The sequence below is a fragment of the Corapipo altera genome, unplaced genomic scaffold, assembly GCF_003945725.1.
Source record: "Corapipo altera isolate COAL_440 unplaced genomic scaffold, ASM394572v1 1b, whole genome shotgun sequence".
NCBI lineage: Eukaryota > Metazoa > Chordata > Aves > Passeriformes > Pipridae > Corapipo > Corapipo altera.
In genome coordinates, this window is record NW_020884881.1 from 8,354,599 (window position 1) to 8,375,508 (window position 20,910).

Below are 20,910 nucleotides of genomic sequence, written 5' to 3' on the forward strand. Positions count from 1 at the left end.
CCTTTAAGGAAAGGGCAGGATGTGCCAGCAGAGCAGGGCTTGGCTCACCCTGTTCCTGTGCCTTGTCACCATGCACGGACCGGCAAATGCAGCCAGGAACAGAGAGCTGGCCATGGGAATCAAGGCTAATTCTCTCTATATATGTCTTCTTGATAGATTAAGCAGCAAACAAAGTGCAATGCAGCACCCAAGAAATGTAAAAAAAAAACAAACAAAATTGAACCTGAGCCTGTGAATCTGAGTCCTGAAAAAAAACCCCACCTTTTAGAGAGAGATTTAGATCATTCAGTCTGCTGCATCCTCAGCCCAGTGCCATCTTCTGACTTTGCTTCTCTCCACCGAGAACAGCTTGACACTCCTGCCTTCACATGGTGGTGTGGCAGAGGTACTACGTCCCCATACACACACTTCACTAACCATCCTCCATACCTTATGCCCTGTTTCCTTCCTTCAGCCACTCCTCAGGATTTGCTCCTTGCTCTTTCTGCCCATGTTGCCTTGGTAACCTGATCCAGTCTCAGTTCCACATATCACCCTGATTATGAAGTTTAGCTAATCCAACCCTCTCTACCCTAAAACTGCTCACGTATTTCCACCTCCCCAATGGGCCCCCAAACCCTCACTGCTCCTTCAGGAATGGACCTTCCCCACCTCTTCAGCCCCCTTTCTCCACCTTTAATGGTATTTAAATAACTCTCTTTCCAATGGAGATGGATACATCCCCATTGGAATGTTTTTCTGAAAGTGGACGGACTTTATTTTTCCTTCTCACACCTGAGCTCCCCCCAAGGGATGTGCTCCCCAGCACTACTGTGCTGCAGCTTCTACACTCCTTACACTGTGCACAACTCCTGCACTCTTATGAGGATCTGTTTATTCAAATCCATCTTCTGAAGAATGATCCATAGAACACAGTTTGCTTGGAAGCCTTTCATTTCCCTGCCCCCTTTTCTACCTGCAATAAAACGCACCTAAGCCCCTCGCTGTGTGGTGACAGGGTTGATGTGTTAAAAGACTGCGGGCAGGTAATTTTGGATGTTTGATCCTCTTTCTTCCTTCTGTCATACAATATACATTTTACTGCTCCATATAAGACACCCTGCTCTTCTTTATGGAGTCTATTTGAACTTTCACAGGATATCACAGTACCCAAAATCCAAGTGTGCTAGCTAAGGCAAAGGTCTCACACGTCAGAACAGATGGATCTTTGTATCCTCCTGAAATCCACACCCCAAAATCTCCTATAAAAGTATTTAACCAAACTAAGCCCACACTTCCCTTGGGACTTTTCTGTCAAAATTAAGATGCAGAAAATACTTCTAATAGTTCTGCAGTTAAATCTCAAAAGGCAAAAGCTTTCCAAACTTCATGTCTACGCAGAGCTTCTCAGTTAATCACACACACACACAGGCGCACACACACATGGGTACCAGGTAGGTCACACATATTAAACAAACAAGTGAAAACCTGCCATGGAGACCAGTTAACAAACAGCCCCAGGACGTGACTGGTGGAACTGCTTATGGCAAATGTGCATGACTGTTTCCCCACAGATTTCAGCTGGTTGCCTAATGGGTTGAATGTGTTAGCCTCTCTATCAGGAAAAGAGTTGAGATGCCATTCATTCTGGGTCAAGTGAATGTTCTGGAAGTGAAACTGCAGCAGCTTGAAGCCCCTGAGTGTGTTCGTACAGGGAGCTCTGACTGGAGGGACACCAGCTCAGGGGATGATCAGTGGCAGGTCTCTTTGACAAGCCCCGCACAACTCAGCAGGCAACCACCAAGATCAGAAAAAAAGGGAGAGTTACATTAAACTGAGACACTTAACTTTAAGTTCCCCACTTACTTCCTACAAACTGTAGCAGCCTTGAAAGCAAGAACTTCGTGCCACGCATAAAGCAAAAGCTGTGCAACACTGTATGGATGACTTTAGTTCAGATGCAGCACCACCCAACCCTGATATCTGCAGGGTCTGATCCTGAAAATGATCACAAAGGTTTGGAGCAAGTACTGTTACTGCCTGCAGTTCAGTTCTACAGAGGGCAGAATGCATTTGGCAAAAATCAATCCATCAGTAGTTGTTTTGTGATAGTAACTAGTGCAGAGGGAAATGGGAGAAGGCAAAAAAATGGAGTGTTTGACAGCAGAGCCACCAGATTTTCATTATCCCACAAAGCTGCCATGTGGTTTCGGTGACAAGTAATATCATCACCTTTATAAGCACTATCAGCCAGAAAGCTAAAACCAGAAGCTGTCAGTGCACAATGACAAGCTTCCTTGCTCACCTCCTGAAGATAAGCGCTGCCACAGATACTGAGCAGTCTCCTGCTGCCAGCATCTCCTCTTGGCTGTGATCTCTCTGCATCCTGGATCAAAAGGCTACAGCTCTGTCAGAGCCAACTCTGGATCTTGCAAGGATTCGATCGTGGTATCTGTGGCAGGTGGAAGTAACAGATCCAATTTCCATTTGGTCCAGTGGGTGCTGTTCCTCTGCCGCACTGGGGAACGCAGCCAGGGCAGCCCCCAGCACAGCACGGCCATGGTCATGCTGCACTTGACTAATCATCAAACTGATTCTGAATAAAACACAGGGTTAGGACATTTCCCCATTAGAAAACAGCAACTCCTGCTCTTTTCCCAATCAATTATCAAGTCTGATGGCATAAACTGCTGTCAGGAAACTGGTCTTTTTGGGCAGGGAACATCAAAAACCCAGAGGGGGACATTGGGACAGTTGCCAGCTCTGCATAGCTGCATGCAGCTCTTCAAACAAATCCTCCAGAAAGGAAGGAACACTTACTTGGTGTACCCATTATCACAGAACTGCTCTCTGATTTGAAATACATCCTATTGAGATCATATTCGAAGTTATTCTTACCAGGTAAGCCCATAGCCTATTTGAGCTCATTTTGTTGAGCAATGCAATGCTGCAACTCTAAAAGGTGACCCAAATACCCAAACAAAGGAAACCTTGAGAAAGATTCTGTAATTAAGTATCTCACCTTTTATTTTGTTCATTTACACTTCTGCCACTGACAATTCTTTGAAGATATTTATTTTCATTAAAGCAATCAGAACAGAAGTCAGTTAAATAATTTTACATCACTTAAGTTTCAGAAAATGTACAACACTTTCATACATTATAGGCCTGACTGGTTGGAAATGGAAATGGCACATGTTTGACATGGTTAAGAAATGACTTGGACAACTCAGCAATTAGTTTTGCCAAAACCTGTTTTGTACTGAATACCGTAACACGTGCCCAGGGATTACAGTGTGCCTGATGGCACCATGTGCATGTTATTATTCAGCATGGAATTACTACTATCAGTTTAGTCTCCAATAATGTCTCAAATATTCTACATGGCATTTGTCACAAAAAGATCCGGTTAACCATTTTGTAGAGGAGTGAGATTCACAACAGAAAGCAGGGACATGACTCGTGCCACTTCCCAGCAATGTCCCGGACCAGCAGGACACTGAGCACATGGAGAATATCAAGCATGTGAATAATCCTATCAATTTCATGGGGACTACTCAAACACTTTAAATCAAACAGATGGCAGGAGTGCACTAGGCAGGACCTGCAGTGTAACGCAGCATCTCAGCACCATGAAACCATCTCGTTTCAAACCTGCGGGGGATCCACGAAGTTTCTCCTGCAGAAGTCACGATGATGGTCATACATTCAGTCCTCCCAAAAGTCTGTGCAATGTTTAAGGCAGCAAGAGAAATTTGCCTTTATTTTAACACTTCAGAAACAGATGATTCCTTTAGAAATAGGTGGATAATATTCATACTTAATCAGCGCGCTCCTTATTTATACAAATGCAATGAAAGGTCAAACCAAATTTTGACAAAATGTTTCTCAACAAAATCGAGGAATGTAACTGAACTAGAGTTGAAACTTTACAATTACATGTGCCAGATCATTCACATGTAACATACTGTCTAGGGACAATGTGAAAAAGTGGGGATTTAGATGAAGTCTGTATTCTTGAGGCCTGACGCTCGTCAAACTTCCCCTGGCATGAGTGAGCTCTACTAAAGCCAGTGAGTGAGCACCTCTGATGAGAGGTGTGAGTAAGATTAAAAACATGCCGCTGGTTCACACTAACAGGTCATTGTGGCTAAAGTATATTCTCATATACAGAACTCTGCAACACTATTAACACCCATTTACAAAACACTACAGTGATGGTTATTGGCACATAAAAAACTCCTTCTCTATATGAAAACATACACAAAATAGATAAGAACTGCCATTTTTTTTTCAGACTTTTAAAATCTATATATAGTTGCCTTTGAGGAGTTTTTAACCCCAGTATCACAAACAACAATATTTCTTTAACAATGTTCACCTAGAGTTTTACTGTGCTGACATTTGCAACACTGCCACAATCTAGACCACTTGTGGATTATGCTTAACTGTGCTGTACACAAGGTGATGAAGATTGATAGAAAACCACTAAGATTTTTGCACAAAAATATGACTTGTTAAAATCCAGAGAACAACTGAGTCACTTTATAGGCAGCAGCTACATGTAAGCTGTAAATGTTACCCGCAATAAAAACACATTTTGCCATAAAGCACATATTGTGGCATTATCTGCTTCTGGCCTGGTACACAAAGCTTGATTTTCTTCCCAATGCAGAGGAATGGGTTTGGTTAGCTTGACTCTCTCAGAAAAAAGTGCACACATATCTTACTCTTTAAAGTGCTCTGAAAAACTGTCTCTCCTGCCTGGATTTCTACCCCGAGATCTCTCTATCCTGTGAAAACTCTGCCTCTTTGCAGTAGTGATGTTCAGCTAACAAAGCCTCTTCTGCAAGCACAAGCAAAATACCAAGAAGACCATGTTAGAAGAGCACTGACGTTGAGAAGTAGAAAGCTGAGTGTAAAGCTGAGAAGTGCAGGGTCTATCTTTTATTAGCCCACTCACTGTCTGTGGGACTGCAGCGAATACCCTCATGGCCTAAGGGAATACCCTTGCTCAGGGCCTGTAGCAGCCCCTGAAGTTCAAAACTTCTCCCCAGTGCTCAGCCTGAGTGAGTAAAGAGACAGAGGAGATTTCACCAAGGAAAAAAGTATCAGCTTTGCTAATTCCACTGCAACGTCCTCACCTCCATGTAGGTATGGGAAAGGAGCACTTGTGTGCTTCTTCCCCCTTAGCCTGACAGCCTGACTGATCCCATCCACAGGACCAAGCACAGTCCCTTGGCCTCACCATCCTTATCCCACATGGATAAACCATGACAAATGACTGCTCCTGTTGGCTACGTCACACCCATCTACTGAAACAAGACTTCGTGGGGCTTTTCATGCATCATTTCTTTCTTCTCCCCTCCCAACCCTAACTCCTACATGAGTGAAATGTTGCATTTATCAATTCACACAAAAACCAGTTGGCATTGGAACAATGGTCCTTGTGATGTACCCTTTCTTTTCCCAGGATTTCTGGGACAATTTCCACCAGGGTTGTCACTGCAACTCATAAGGTAGCAATGCCTACGAGAGCGGCCTATCCAAGGTGCCTGCACAGCAATGCAACTTCAGTCCTCCAAACAAGTTCTGGGCCTTGCTCTGATTCTACATCTATTTTCAAAACAGGTTTGGTTCTCTTGATAAAGATTATTTTGATCAATGAAGTGCCAAGGGGAAGAAACAAGTGGCAAATTACCTCACCCTCCCCACAATTTTTAATTTCAACACGATGAACTAACTACTATATGTGAATTAATGTGAATTCAATTTAAAAATATTAAAATTGCATCAGGACTTGTTTCTTTCGTACTTGTTGTTAGCTCACATGTAGAGTTGGTAGATTAATCAGAATTAAAATATCTCAAATTGTTGTGTATAATCAATATGCCCAACTCTACCAGCAGTATTATTCTAGCACTCCTGATGCACCTGAATAATGTGCAGTCCTTATGAAGAAACAATTTCACATCTTCTGCAGAAAGCTTTCAATAAAAGAATTTTGTGCTTAGACATATTATTTATGCTACTTCATAAATTAAAATCTTATAATAAGAAATTATTCAGTTACATTGTATTTTTATTCTTTTATCTGGAATGTTACTAAGTCTACCTTTAGCAAAAATCTCTTAAAACTTAAAATATACATAAATATAAAAAATCTGCAAAATAGAAACATTTATCTAATTTTCTTAATAAACTGTAAATGTTCACAGATTCTAAAAATAAAACCCTAACTGTGTAAGACTAATTAGAAGTGTCTGACTTCATTTTTATTACACATGATTCTTGGTACTAGGTTCAGTGTTTCTGAAGTATGGAATGCCGTCTTGGTGTAAAGCAACCCTAAAAGGAAGACTTAAACCCAGCTCTCTGTGGGCACGAAAGGGGGAAGGACAATGAAGAAGTCAATATATTTTGCACGTTTCAATTGTTATGCCTCATGAAAAAGGGCATGGGATACAAACCTGCAGAAAACTGTTTTCAGTAAGATCAAACTTGAGTGAGAAAGTGAGCCCAGTGCTGTGTGCAACTGAGCGCCACTTCTGAAAACGTCCATGAAACAAGGCTGGCAGAGAGAGATGGTCTTCTGCTGCTAAAAAGCTGCAGCACTGCCTGCAAAACAGAACAGGCTGACCTTGTGACTGCAATCTTTCCAGTGACTTTGCTTTAGCTATGCCCAGTAACTGCAGCGGTTTCCTCTCCCTGTGGGCACAAGCGGGAGGGCAGCGCTGACTCGGGGCCACCACAGGGATGCCGGGTCCTGCCTCCCACCTGCTCCAGCAAAACACATCCAGCAAGGCAATGTTCACAGGCGTAAAGTGAGCATGGCCTCGTGCTTGTGAGGGGATCAGAACTGTAAGTCCCTCTCCTCAAAAGCCAGTAAATAAATACCCACTTAAACCTATCAACCACCTAAGCACAGGTTATACACCTATTCACACACTGCTCTAGGTAACGAAACTGCCCCGAATAAGGGTCTTCAAACACATATTTTTTTGGTTTCAGAAAGAAACTAATTTGTCTTTAAAATGATTTTGTTCTTGTCTGTGCCAAGGATCCCTTTTTCTCCTTTCAGGTGCTGCACCTTCAGTGAAGGTTTCAGAGAGGTGACAGCCTAACGGAGCCATCCAGCTGCAGGGGTATTTGTAGATTAGGTCTGAGGACCTGAGTATTTTCAATGGACAGATCTGGAGATCTGAGCATTTTCAACAGCTGGTGCTTTCAAGCATAAAAATATTGTGCGCTTAAAAGGGAGGCAAGATGGAAGGTGTGAGAATCCAGCCCTCTCACCACACAGGAGATGTTCAAGGTCGAGTTGCTCTTTGCAATGATTCGTTTGAAATTCCCTTTGTCCACTGTTTTCCTCTTTTAGTCCCAGGCAAGTCACAGAAGGATGCTTTAAAATGTTTTCTTTCAAAAAATATTTCTTTGATTAACGGAGTAAAAAAGAAAACAAAACAAAATACACCCGATCCCTGAAGGTCAATAACTGTAAAGTAGGAACTCCCTCACAGAAGATTAGATAACATAAAGTCAGACTTCTTTACAACAACAAAACCCCATGTCATCCAATAAAAATAATTTAGTAACAAATGTCCAGGGTTGGTCTTGACAGTAATCCTACATTAAAAATATTTTTCAACCCAAGAAAACCCCACAAATCAAATCTATAAAATCTAATTAACCCAACGACTTCTTTAATCTTTACAAAATGAAAAATAAATGTATTTTTACCAAATAAATGGGCAGCAGCCCACAGGCAGAGGAATTTTTTCCACATTCTTTTATGAGGCAAATGTTTCAAAGATAAGAATTTGAATTGTTGATGCTTTCAAACTCATATCTTTGATAACTTAAAGCAAGGAGGACAGAACAAGGAAAAAAATAACATAATATTTTTATGTAGCTGCATAAAATTCAATTTGCCAAGGCAAGCAATCATGGCAGGCGAATAAAACACCATTCACATTTTCATTACCATGCTAAAAGCAGCCAAGTTGATTTTTGTGCCTGACATTTTCTTGACAAGTTTGCAATGCTTTGGTAAGGCAATTAATATGAGACATAGGCTTCTGCCCATTGCTAATATTTCTCTTTAGATCTAGCAAGACACCGGTTGACTAAGGACATTTGAAGGAAAAGTGTGCTGGGAGTCATCTGCTCTGCACATATGGAGATAAACTGAAGGCAATATTTATTCACAAGCAGAAGGCGCGGGAGGGATGACCACTGTGCATTTAGCAGCACAAACCCTCTCCCCTCCTTCTCTTTCCTTTAGCTAACAATATTTTATGTTCAAAACTAGGCACAAACCAGTATGTTCAAATGCAAAAAAGGAAAGCAAACATAATTTTTTTCTAACTGACGGCTCTGTGTTGTACCTAGCAATATATACCAGTTCATTTGTATGTGTGGTCACATACTGAGCTCTGTTTTCCTGCTGTCAGTAGTTAATTTTGGTGGTTTCTCTCACAAACACAAACTCCTGACCACAGTGTGTACTCAAGAGCAGCAGTGGGTCGATAGCCCAGTGTAGCACGGACACATGCCAGCCTACTGAACCTCCATCCAGGTGAATATGGCTGTCTGCTTGTTACCTCCAATAAATAACAATGGAAATTCACTTAGGGTAAATTTGGGAAATGTTGCCTCTGATGGATATAACAGATATTTGTATTTTCCCAATTGGTTAACCTTTTGAAATGGTTACTGTTACAGCAACTTATGCATTCATCCTTCGTTGTACTGCACAGCAGAGCTACTTCCTAGGCTGCAATGGGATGGGGATCTGACAGCTGTCAGCTGCTTTCTGATTAGCTACTCAATTATTTTATCTTGTCAGGACTAAAGATAAGGACAGCCCCTGACCATCTAGGATAGCCTTCTGTATTCATCTGGTACAGTGCACCCTACTAAATACCTGGGGACGGTGCAGCGTTGTGCACACTTGGTAAAGTCACATAACTGTGAAATTCAACCTCTTTTGGAAGCCATTGCTTTTAGTTATCAAGAAAACACTAGCATATTGAATTTCCTCCAAATGGAGTATTTTTGAACATGAAGGCATTTTTAACTGCACAGTAGAAAGGAGAACCAGACCAGAAGCAGGGCAGTGAGGTCATCAGAGAGCTGCTTTCCCCCCCAGAAGGCTTTTAAATGATTAAATACATCAGCAGCTGAAAATTATTCCACATCAGAAGCATCATTGTCAGAAAGATGGTAATTACTTCCCTTCACCCGAATATACTCGATATACCTCCCTTCATCAGAATCTGACATACCACATGTACATAGCCTGTTTTCAAACAAAGATTCAATTTCCTCTAGTTTTTTCCCTTTAGTCTCAGGAAGGCAGCCGTAGATGAAGATTAGTCCCAAGGCAGCAAACCCTGCGTAGAGGAAGAAGGCTCCTGCAAAGTAAAACAATTGGCACAGTCAGTTACAGAGGTTCCCATCCCTTCTCTGTGCTTGAGCAGAGGGAGAGACAGAAGCAGCAGGTTGGGAATCAAAGAGTGTATAAAAGTAAAGGCTGGAGGGACAGGATTATAACAATGAGCTGCAGGGCTGTGGGTGTAGAAGCAGGACACTTTATCGCACCATTCTGCAGCAAAGTAAATGAAAAAAGAAAATTTCAATTCATGCCAAAGATAATAATGCACATCCTTTCTGGGCAAGTCACTCTGCTGTTAAAATAAACAGCAATTAGACAATCGCATGCTCAAATAAAAAAATCATATGTGGAAGGCAAGAGCTTTCTTAGTTTATCTTGACAGTGAAGGACACATTAAGACAACTCCTCAAAATGAGAAACTCTAGCAAAAGAATGAGTCAGGATTAAAATAATACTTGTAACTCTTACATCTAATTATAATTTAAAAGTCCTCTGTAGAGACAATTAATATTGAGAAAGAGCTCATTCTCGCCCACGACCCATTATACCTAGAGGGGCAGAGAGGGTACCAAAGGACCAACAAACATTTACCTGCCATGTGTTGCTAGACTGATGGCTCAAAGGAATAACTAGTAGAGCTGAAAGGCTCTGTACTAGTAATGATGTGAAGGTCACATCAGCTGCCTGGCAGCTTAATGTAATTTAAATGACTTGTGCTGGAGTGGCTGAGCACTAACCTGACAAACACTCCACAGGCTCCCACAGACAGGACTTAATCAACACCTATATTTCTGCAAGGACCATCTGAAATTGGCCTTGGATGCCATCACAAACTGAAAAACTGCAGATCCTGTGGGAATCAGCATATTTCACTAAGTCAGAAGTGGGATTTTTTCCAGCTTCTCTGTTTTAACCAACTGTCTAGGTTCTCGGTTAAGGACAGAAATAAATGTTTTTTTATGAAATCTGGGCCAAAGTCTATGATCCAGACAGGTTGTATCAGATCTCCAGTCTTACTGAACCACAGTGGGTTGAGAACACTGCATTCACAGTTGACATTTCATAGCAAAACCAACTGAGGGACCCAAAATCTGTAGAAAATCTCTGTGCCAGTGGCAGTACTACACATATGAACACATACTGTTACTTACCATAGTATGTCAGATATTCAGCTGTATGCAGAAATGTCAGTGACACGAGCACATTGAAAACCCAGTTGACTCCAGAAGAACATGCGTTTCCTGTACTTCTAGCCCAAAGTGGATAAATTTCTGAATTGACAGTCCAGGGCATAGGGCCCATCCCTAAGAATTGGGGAAAAAAGATCAATCCCAGTCTAATGGCTGGACTCAAAAGTAAATTTGACATGTAGTCTCACTATTTGATATTTTACAATTTCATAACTTACATGTGAAAACAAATGTTTGCTTACCAGGTGCAAAGAAAATCAAGTACAAAATAAGGCCCAGAAGTGCTGTCCAAGAGTATGGAGTGGGGCAGAAATTATATGCCCAAAACAAATCTTCCTTTTTGAACACTGTTTCATTTGAACACCTGAAAAAGAACAAAAAACTTTGTATTGAAGGATTTTTAAGGAAATAGGTGACATGTCAACATAAACATAGCAAGTAATGTCTTAGGAAAAACTGACAAATGTACAATTAAGATAAAAAAGCTTCATCCCTGTTAATTTATCAAGATCTTTGAGGAAAGTTTTAAATTCAGAAGCATGTTTTTTTCTCAAGCCTAGTCTTACGAAGAATAATCAGCAAAACATTCCTGAATTTACACGCTTGCCTTGCATTTACAGATTTACGTCCAACAACCAGTCTTTACTACGCAAGTGGTGATACCAAAACCAACAAGACCATTCACATGAACATCACACAGCACAAAAAGAGCTGCAGCAGCAGGACTTTGAGCTAAAGATGCTGCATCCAGGGATTTAAGGTCAGATGGAAGTTAGTCCTTACAGCCTTGATGAACTAACTATCTGCTGCACACTTTGTGTGTAATCAGTAATGTCTATGGAGTGTGCCAAGGTCAAGTGAAGTTGTAAGGAAAAGAGGCATGTATTTTCTTTCCTACACATTTAAGAAGAAGGCAGCATTTCTAACTAACTACTGAAAAAAAAGTGTCTCTATTCCAAGGACCATGTGGAAATTACACATTTTGAGGAATAGGTATAAAATCAGGTATTTCCATCTGACTGCCAACAATATAATATATTTTAAAGGAATACTGGTGACTTGATTTTTTGTTACAATTTTTTTTTTAATTAGTATTTTTTTAAAGAGACAAATCATAAATGCAACTGGAGAAACTTTTCAGCTGCCACCACATCGATTGCTACAGATGAAAAGCCATGTAGTTTTGGGAGAGAAGACTTAAGCAGACACTACTCTTTCATATGCAAACAATGTTATTTACTTGAAAAGAAGAAATCACAGAGAGCTGAACATCTGCCTGGGTTATGATTTCCAGATCAGCTGGGCATTTATGTGAAGGATATGACCCTCTTGACAGTAGGGAATCCAGAATGAAGATGCCTGAAATGGGTGATAGTTGGGCAATAGGTTGTGAGATGGTAGAGCAACAGACAGCCTGAAATGCTTCAGAGGATCCATTACCATTGCAGTTGACTTTCAAAAGCAAATTCCAACAAAATACTTCTCCTCTAACTTCTCTGTTAGGAAACAACTAGCCAGCCCCAGGTTGAACAGGAATGTGCTAAGGACTGACGGCCAACCCACCACCACTCCTGGGCCAGAAATATTCCTTATGTCGTCATTGATGTATCATAAGGACACCACTTAAAGCAGGATATCACTGTGAAGCCCCAGATCCAATTTCAGAACAGCTGGAAATCCAAACATCAAATACATTTAAAAGAGAGAGGTTAACCCAACAAATCGGACGTGCCTGTCTCTTATTGGCCTTTTTAGCCACCAGTGTGCTTGTAACAAACGTGGGTAGAGCACTCCTCAAATCTTCGTTCGTGAAGCCCAGCCATGAACCCAACAAATACTGGAAAAATGCACATGTGAAAACTGGGCAAACTCTAATGCTGTCTTAGTAGCAGTAAGCTGTAAGATTTGCAGGTCCACCTTGCACTTGAGCAGCACCTAAACAACTGGAGAAATGTTGAGCCATGATGTGCTGCCAGCAATGCAGCCAGTCCTGGTGTGCACCTTTCCACAGCTCTGCCTTGCTGAGCTCTCCTGGAAAGGCCATCTCATCCAGGGCATAGATTCACTTTCAGTCTTGATGTGAAAAACAAAGAGAAAACAGGTCAACTGAACATCTCTCTCAAAGATATGTCCTTTGTGCCTGGATACAGCAAGCTCATGGCCTCAGATGCTACCTGGCCACAGGAGCACCCATCAGCCTAAGACACCAGCAGCTTCTGTGACAGATTTTTCACCTTTTCTCAGCCAAAGGTACCGCTTCCCTCCTTGCTACTTATTCATCTTGCTTCCGACTTCCTTCTTCTGTCACTTTGCTCTTTCATGGTTTAGCTCAGCATCTCTTTCTATGTTATGAGAGTGAGACATGGTTCATTTCCTATTAGTGTCCACCCTGATGTTTCCCTACCACTATACATACTCCTCACTGCATTTGGGTTAAATCAGGTTTGAGCTGTGTCCCAGATACATGGCATACAGAAGACTGAACTGTGCTGGAGAAAAATCCATGCTTAAATTGTAAATTCCTTATGTGTTAAGGAAATGGTGTTTTAAAGATTAATTACTGAACACCCAGTGATCCCGTTGTGACCTCCTGCTCAGCCCTGCATAGCTGCTCCCTCTGTGTCTGCCCCACTGCAAGATGAAAGGAGTGCTCGTTTTCACAGTTTTAACATCATCACTTCTGCTTCATTTGCTGTTACTCTAATTTCATTTGCAGGTGTTCGTACTGAATACAAGCTGATGAGCATTTTAAAACATCTTGATGCTGAGATGGGCTTCTCCATTCTGCCCAGGCAGATTGGCAGCTCCTCAGAGAGGGCTCACGCTTTCTCTCAAACACTACTGTAAACAGAGACATACTTGGTTTATTATCTTGCATCCATCTCCATGAGCACAAACCAACCTGCTGATTCATACAGACACAACTGCAGGCAGGTCAGCATGTTTCCCTCCCCTGCCATCTTCCAGGTGTGTCCTACTTTTGACAGAGTGGAACACAAATGATACAAGGGAAAAACAGATGTCTCCAAAGTCTCCTATGGCTGAAGCCACTCATCTATTCTCTGCTGTCTGCCCATAACTGAGAGGAAACTTTTTTGCAAGAAAGCAGATTCAGCGCAATGAAACAGGAAAAACAGCACTGGAGACTAGATTTAATAGAAACCTTGCAGTAATGAACTGTGCTTTGCTAATCCTTCAGTAGTAAACCAGCAGGGTACACAGAATAAAAGCAAAGACATCTGCATTTTCCAGCATCTTGCAGTGCTGGATATGTTCAAAAATAACACTCCTTCAAGGCTGGTGATTTATTCAAGCTCTGCTACTGTGCTAATTCTACTGCTATACTACTATTTCTACAAGACATTATTCTGCTGAAGAATATATTAGTAATTAGTGTATAAAGTACTATCAGATAAAATTATGAATTTTGTCCTGCATGAAGGGAGCATATATGATGGAAGTAGATGAGCAACTACTCATCGCTTCATGAGCTTAAACACACAGAAGAAAATAACAGAATCATAGAATGGTGTGAGTTGTAAGGGACCTTAAAAATCTAGTTCCAACCCCCCTGCCACAGGCAGGGACACCTTCCACTAGGTTGCTCAAAGCTCCATCCAACCTGGCCTCGAACAGTTCCCAGGATGCAGCAGCCACAACTTCTCTGGGCAATCTGTTCCAGTGCCTCACCACCCTTATAGTAAGGAACTTTCTAACAATGAATCCAAACCTACCTTCCTTCAGCTTAAGGTCATTCCCTCTTGTCCTTGCATGATCTTGTAAAAAGTCCCTCTCCAGCTTTCTTGTAGGTCCTCTTTAGGCATTGGAAATCTGTCTACCATCTCCCTGAAGCCTTTTTTTGTCCAGGTTAAACAACTCCAACTCTCTCAACCCTGTCTTCATAGCAGAGGTACTCCAGCCTTCTGATCATCTTTGTGCCGTCCTCTGGACTTGCTCCAGCAGGTCCACATCTCTCTTGCACTGGGGGCCCTAGAGCTGGACACAGCCCTCCAAGTGGTATCTCGTGAGAGTGGAGCAGAGGGGCAGAATCCCCTCCCTCGACCTGCTGGTCACACTTCTTTTGATGCAGCCCAGGACATGGTTGGCTTTCTGGGCTGAGACTGCACATTGCTGAGTCACACTGAGCTTCTCGTGAATCAACACCCCCAGTCCTTGTCCTCAGGGCTGCTCTTGATCTTTTCTTTGCCCTGCCTGTATTTGTGCTTGGGATTGCCCCAACCCACATGCAGGACCTTGCACTTGGCTTTGTTAAACACATGGGATCACCCCTAAAGCCTGTAAAGGTCCCTCTGAATGCCATTCCTTCTCTCCAGTGTGTCGACAGCACCACACAGCTTGGCGTTGTCAGCAAACTTGCTGAGGGAGCACTCCATACCACTTTCCATGTTGCCAACACAGATCTTAAACAGCATCATCAGTTCCAGTGCTGACCCCTACGGAATGTTACTTGTCACTGGTGTTCATTTGGTCATTAAGCTGGTGACTGCAATACTCTGAGTACTTCCATTCATCCAATCCCCTGTAAACAGCTTACAAGTGTAATGATGCAGTCGGGTACCAGTGCAAAGAATTTGTATATACAATATGCTGGGTAATATGCAGTTCCTTGATAATCAATATAAATTTTCCTCATACTTGAGTCAATTTGGCTGTACAATAATTCTGAAGTGCAACACTGAGAACCACAGCACAGGAAATGGCTGTGCATGACAGAGCACAGGCACAAGACAGAGATCAATTTGATTTTTCTCTCCAATTTCCATTAATTTTTGCTTTACTGTAGAGTGAGGACTGTGTAGCCCTAAAGATATGGCTTCTGTGAGAATTAAATGTTTCATTCTGAACAGTTCAAATAATTTTAATATGAAAGCTGTTGACTTCTCGTTGTCTTTTAAGCCCTTCAGAAGCATCTTAAATGGATTTAGATCAAGTCTTAAAAGGTCAAAATTCAAATCAAGTCAGGCTAAGGAAATTACTTCTGAAGAAAATCACTAATGTGATCATTCATCTCTCTAAAATGCTTGTTAAAACACACATATTTCAAAATTACACATTCTGCTCTGAAATGAACTTTGACATCAGGTGCTGATGGCACTGAAAGATTTGAGAGCTAATTCACAGTTTCACTAATCCCTCATCTCTTTGTTCTGACAAGAGTAAAACTACTCAAGGACTGCTCTTATGCCAGACTTTTGTGCCTAGGTTATCAAGATGATGGTAATCTACAATTTGTCAACTTTTTCTCCAGCGTAACACAAATATATTGGATTTAGAAAAAAACCTCCTTTAAGGAGATTTTTAAAGTCTCCTGTGTACCGTGCTGACTTTATATTATGCCAATCCACTGAACAATATAAATTTATGCCAAGTTTATTGACTCATGTTTTCATCTGAAGTCTGTCATAGAAAGAACAGAGGACCAAAGAGACATAATTTAGAGTAGCTGCTGTTTGGACTGAGGAAGGTTTCTGTAGAAGTAAGAACAACTTGTTCCTTTAGTTGTGGGAACAACTAAGGTTATTTATCCACAAACAATTACTCATCCGGTGGAAGAATCTGGACCTTAACATTTGGGTTATGTCTCATAACTTCAAGCCTCAATTCTTCTGTTAAAGACATTTACTTGTCTGAACAAACCTCTATCTATCTTTAAATTACTTAGAGGACAGAATTTAGCAAGGTACCAGATGAACTGTATAATAACTTAGTGGTAGTCAGACATGTAACTAAGGAGAACTTTGGAAACCGCCTCTACCCTGTCCATCAAGTGGCCTCTCTAATCCACCCATATACACCCAAAATAGTTACATTAGCACAACCCATAGAAACTAGTGAAACCATAAGGTATAGATTCACTACAAATCAGCATATTCTGATTTAAAAAAAAAAATCCCTGCTTAAGTGCTTAATTTTTATACATACACATGGTAACATGCTATCTAAAGTATCAAGTGAACTGCAACTCTTGACCTTAAGGCAACCAGATTAATTTAAACCTGACTAGTGTCTGAATCAATAATTCCTAAGCTTTTTCACAGTTCCCTAGATACTGGCTTCTGTGCCTCAGAAGCTCCATGCATCTCTGGAGAAGTTTGCATTTATCACTCTGATTCTGTAGTTTACAAAGAGAAATAACTCATCCATTAAACCAGATGTTGCTAAAAATATGCAGATGAAGCTTCTTACACCAGATGATGGCATTGAAAAAAAAACCATACAAGAAACAAGAAAAGAACAAACAGATGCAGCCTTAAAAAACCATTCCCATAAAAATTCATAGGATTCAGCTAGACACTGCTTAACCTTCATTGCATAAAAACACCAGCAGAGTTTTGGACACTCATTGAAGCTTTTGCTATAGCTGGCAAAGAATTTTTAAAATATTAGCACATGCTTTGAAAGCTTGGAAAAATAGTTTAGTTCACAGTAAGAACACAAATTGCACCTCAGCAGATGAAAAGCAGTCTTTATCACGCTGATCCCCCCTGCTACAGGATCTATCTGTTATAACTACTGACTTGATGATCTAAAGGGTCTTTTCCAACATAAACGATTCCATGATTCTTGGTCACATCAGAACACACAACTGCACGAGACTTAATACACTGTTCCGGTTTATGTCTGTTCCAGCCATCTGGTCACAGATGAACATCATTTTTTAATATTATTTATTTAGCTAAAAATCTTTAGAGAGTTTGAATTCAAACACTTGCATTTTCCCAAGCTGAGAAATTTCATCTTTGCAACTGCTTCTGAATTTGCCCAATAAATAGATTGCTGGAGCTGTTATTCAATCTGAACAAACTGATCAACAGACTGAAAACAGGAGCAATTTTTCCCCAAGACAAATAGGTCTCCAAAATTAATCACATCAAAGGGGTTCTCAACTGTTTGCTGATCTGGATATTTCAGTACTTTCGTAACCACATATTAGTGGATTCTGAAGGGTGGACACCTATACTAGTGCCTTCCAAGCCCTGCTTCGAAATGGCCACCTCCAGGCCATGGGCTACAATTTCCCATTTTGCTGTCACACCCCAAGTGTTTCAAGCTTCATTTTTCATCATATCTACAAAGAGGAGAGAGAGACAAATCTCTGCTACTGTCAGAACACCATCCAACAGGCTTCTCTCATCATCTTTCATGCACTCCTTACCTTGAGAAATGTACTCGAACAGGAAAATGCAGAGTAATGTTTATATCTAGTGTTAGAGCCCAACCATCTCAGATTTCACAACATCTGACAGCACCCATTAGATACGCACGTACACCAATCCCAGCTACAGCATATTTAAAAACTGGGAGCAGAAATAAGTATATACCTGCTTTTTGTTATAGGAGACACAATCACCTTAATCACACTACACAGAGATTGACTTATTTTTCTTTCCAAGCTTTTTCCTACTCTTCCAAAGTATCAGATGTTAATAAAAGTATCAGGAAACATCTGATGTCTCTGTGCTCTACAGAATGCCCTTTTCTAGTCCTAATTCTGATCCTGACTGGACACATTTGGTTTACCCCAGTATAAATTAAGATTAACTGGCAATAATTAAATTGTATGATTTCATAATAATAAATAATTCAAGTATTATATTAATAGTGCATAAACTTGTGAAAGGTCATACAACTATGAAACATAATCAACTGTTCACTTAAAAAATACCTAGCAGTCATACGTACAGAATTTTAATGGGCAGAATTCACATTAAAACCTGATCAAAATGCAAAATCTTAATTAGGTTTTAGCATAAGCATCTTAGCTAAATGTCACTGTCCCTCAAGCATTTCTGCCTATGATCATTTTAACTACATTTTAACTACTTCAATCACCAGATAACAGGCCACAGTTTCAAAATATGGTATTTTGTGTTTCTTTTCAACATTGGACACTTTCAGGTACAAAATTAGCTGTTCAGCTGAGGGAAAACAAATGAAGGAATATGGCTTATTTCTTTCATTTTTTAGTGAAATACATCAAAACTGCTCCAATTTTCAACAGACATGAAACAGAAGACAAAAAGAAAGGAACAGAAAGATCATAAATATTGTGGTTTAGCTTTGTTAAAAAGAAATCTTTTTGCATTGTTTTCTGGGAAAGGATTTAAAAATATTTTTATGTATATATTTAAACAAAATTAGTACCTTATAAAAATAAATTAAATCAAATCCTCAAATATCTAAATATGTTACTTCACAAACTGAGTGCATAGAGGTCCCATCTGTATCCATTTATATCCAAATCTAAGACTATACTCAACAAACAGCTGGCAGAAAATAATTTGGTTAACACCAGCTAAGGGGCTGACAGGTTGAAATCGTAACTGTAAAAATGAGGTATTCTCCAGCTAAGAAGCCATGAAAAAAATGTGTTTATTATGTATACCCAGAAGACTACTTTAAGGTTTGTAACTATAAAATTCAGCAACACTGACAGCAGTGAACAGTAATTACAAGATGGAGAATCAAATACCAGTGTATACAATAAATAAACAAGAGTACAATCTGGTAATTATTTCTGGAGAGATTCTTCATGAAACTGAGTAAAGAGTTTAAAGGTACCACTTTTTAGTAGAGAGAGTGATTTTTTTTTCAAATTAAAGTATGACTCACTTATTAGCTTGATATGTTGTTATTTAGTGGTAGAAAATATTTCTCAAAAATATCACTGAAACTAGACATCATACAAGGTTAAAGTTACAGCAAGGTAATGTTAAAAGAGAAGCAAAGCCCACAACTGCTAAATGTTTTCATGAGAAGAAACAAGAATATATTTAAAGATTATTCTGTGTATTTACAAGCTAAAAAAGGGTATGCAAAAGCAGCAATGAAACAGGGAATCATTTCAGGTAAGGCTCAGAAGGCAACAGCAAGCAATATAAGATTTCTGCACTTTTCCCCCCTCTCAAGGACAAACTCCAGTGGTTACAGACAAGTTAGATCTGTGTACTTTAAAAGACCTTTTCCTGCTTTTTCATCTGCAGAATACAAACCCTGATATCAAAAAATTAAAAATAACCACAGAGTGTATCACAAGAGCTAAACTATCTGACAGACCTTATTGAAATACTCTTAGTAAGCATATAAATCTTAGATTTGTCCCTTCAGCATATCCTGTTGCTAAAGTTTGTGCCTCTACAAGTAGTTGAGTCCAGTGGTGCACTGAAACTTCACCTGTCACCACAAAACTTTTTTCATGTCTTTGAACAACTTTACTAACCCTAAATCTTTTACCTTTTTTGTTCCTCTTTCAAGACAAATTTTACTGTTTCTTGCAGTTTCCAAATACTGATGAGCATGAGAACTCCAACCGCTTTATAAATGCTTTATAAAGAGGCGGGCTCCAGACGAGTGCCCTCAGCAAGTCAGGAAGCCTCCCAGATTTCAGTGCTGTATTTAAAAAGTCTCAGCCAATCCTTGCAAAAAGATCCAGTAAGAGATGGAGAAATAGTTAGTTCAGTCCTAATTCTTGTATTGAAAAATTTCAGTTAAATGCTGCAGTTCTCACTATTTCTTTCTTTCAAGTATTATCAACTCCTGAAGAACTCAAGAATGATTAGAAATTTGAGTAAATATAATGGAGGTGATACTGCCCAGCATTTTGAAGTTTTTTTCATGTTCAATAGATATTTTAGTATGAAAGTAATATCAAAAAATATAAGAAACCACTGCATTCTACCAGATGGAGTGGAAAAACAGCCATGATGTGGTAGAGGGCAATACCCACACCTTAGGTGCTACAACAGTATCACGTATTCACAAGCAGGTCTGGATGGAGACATGATGTGTGTGATGGGGCTGTGGCTCAGTGATGTGACTTGCACGCACAGTGGTCACTGACATATGAGAATTACTGCTCCCACTGCCTTGGCAGCTGCCACAAAGCCTCTATTTAATCATGTTCAAAGCAATGAAGTACAAACTGAAAAGAAGCATCTCATGCCGCAGCATGGGCACAGGCACACGGCAATCCCTCGCAAGAAGTGACATCTGGGAATATTTAATTGCTTGAGAAATAGATGCCATTTCACAAATTTTAAACAACATGAGCACAAAGGTCTCTCCACACGAGAGGCAATCTGGAAACAGAATGAGTTATTATTTCTCTCCTAGCAGTCATCATGGTTGAGAAGGACGTGTGGACTTCCTGTGACCCCAGAATGTGCCGTAAAGATTGTTTAGTGGCTTTTCTGTGGTTATACAAAAATAACCACAGCACATTTGGAAAATCTGGAACAACCAGTAGCAGCAGTGAGCGTGTGCATCCAGTCTGGCTTCATCCAGTCACTGCTGGCTTCCCTTATTTCTCTGAAAGGAGGGAGT

At 40.4% G+C, this 20,910-nt stretch overlaps 1 protein-coding gene across 1 annotated transcript in view; it reads right to left on the bottom strand.

Annotated features, from left to right (window-relative positions):
* Positions 1-7,674: 7,674 nt before the first annotated feature.
* Positions 7,675-20,910, bottom strand: part of SLC2A13 (solute carrier family 2 member 13) — a 147,522-nt gene continuing 134,286 nt past the window's right edge. The window contains exons 8-10 of the mRNA XM_027640018.1: positions 10,809-10,930; positions 10,528-10,680; positions 7,675-9,395 (exon numbers count right to left, since the gene is read on the bottom strand). Coding sequence (XP_027495819.1) covers positions 9,169-9,395; positions 10,528-10,680; positions 10,809-10,930 — 502 coding nt within the window. The 3' untranslated portion in view covers positions 7,675-9,168. The remainder of the gene's footprint in view (positions 9,396-10,527; positions 10,681-10,808; positions 10,931-20,910) is intronic.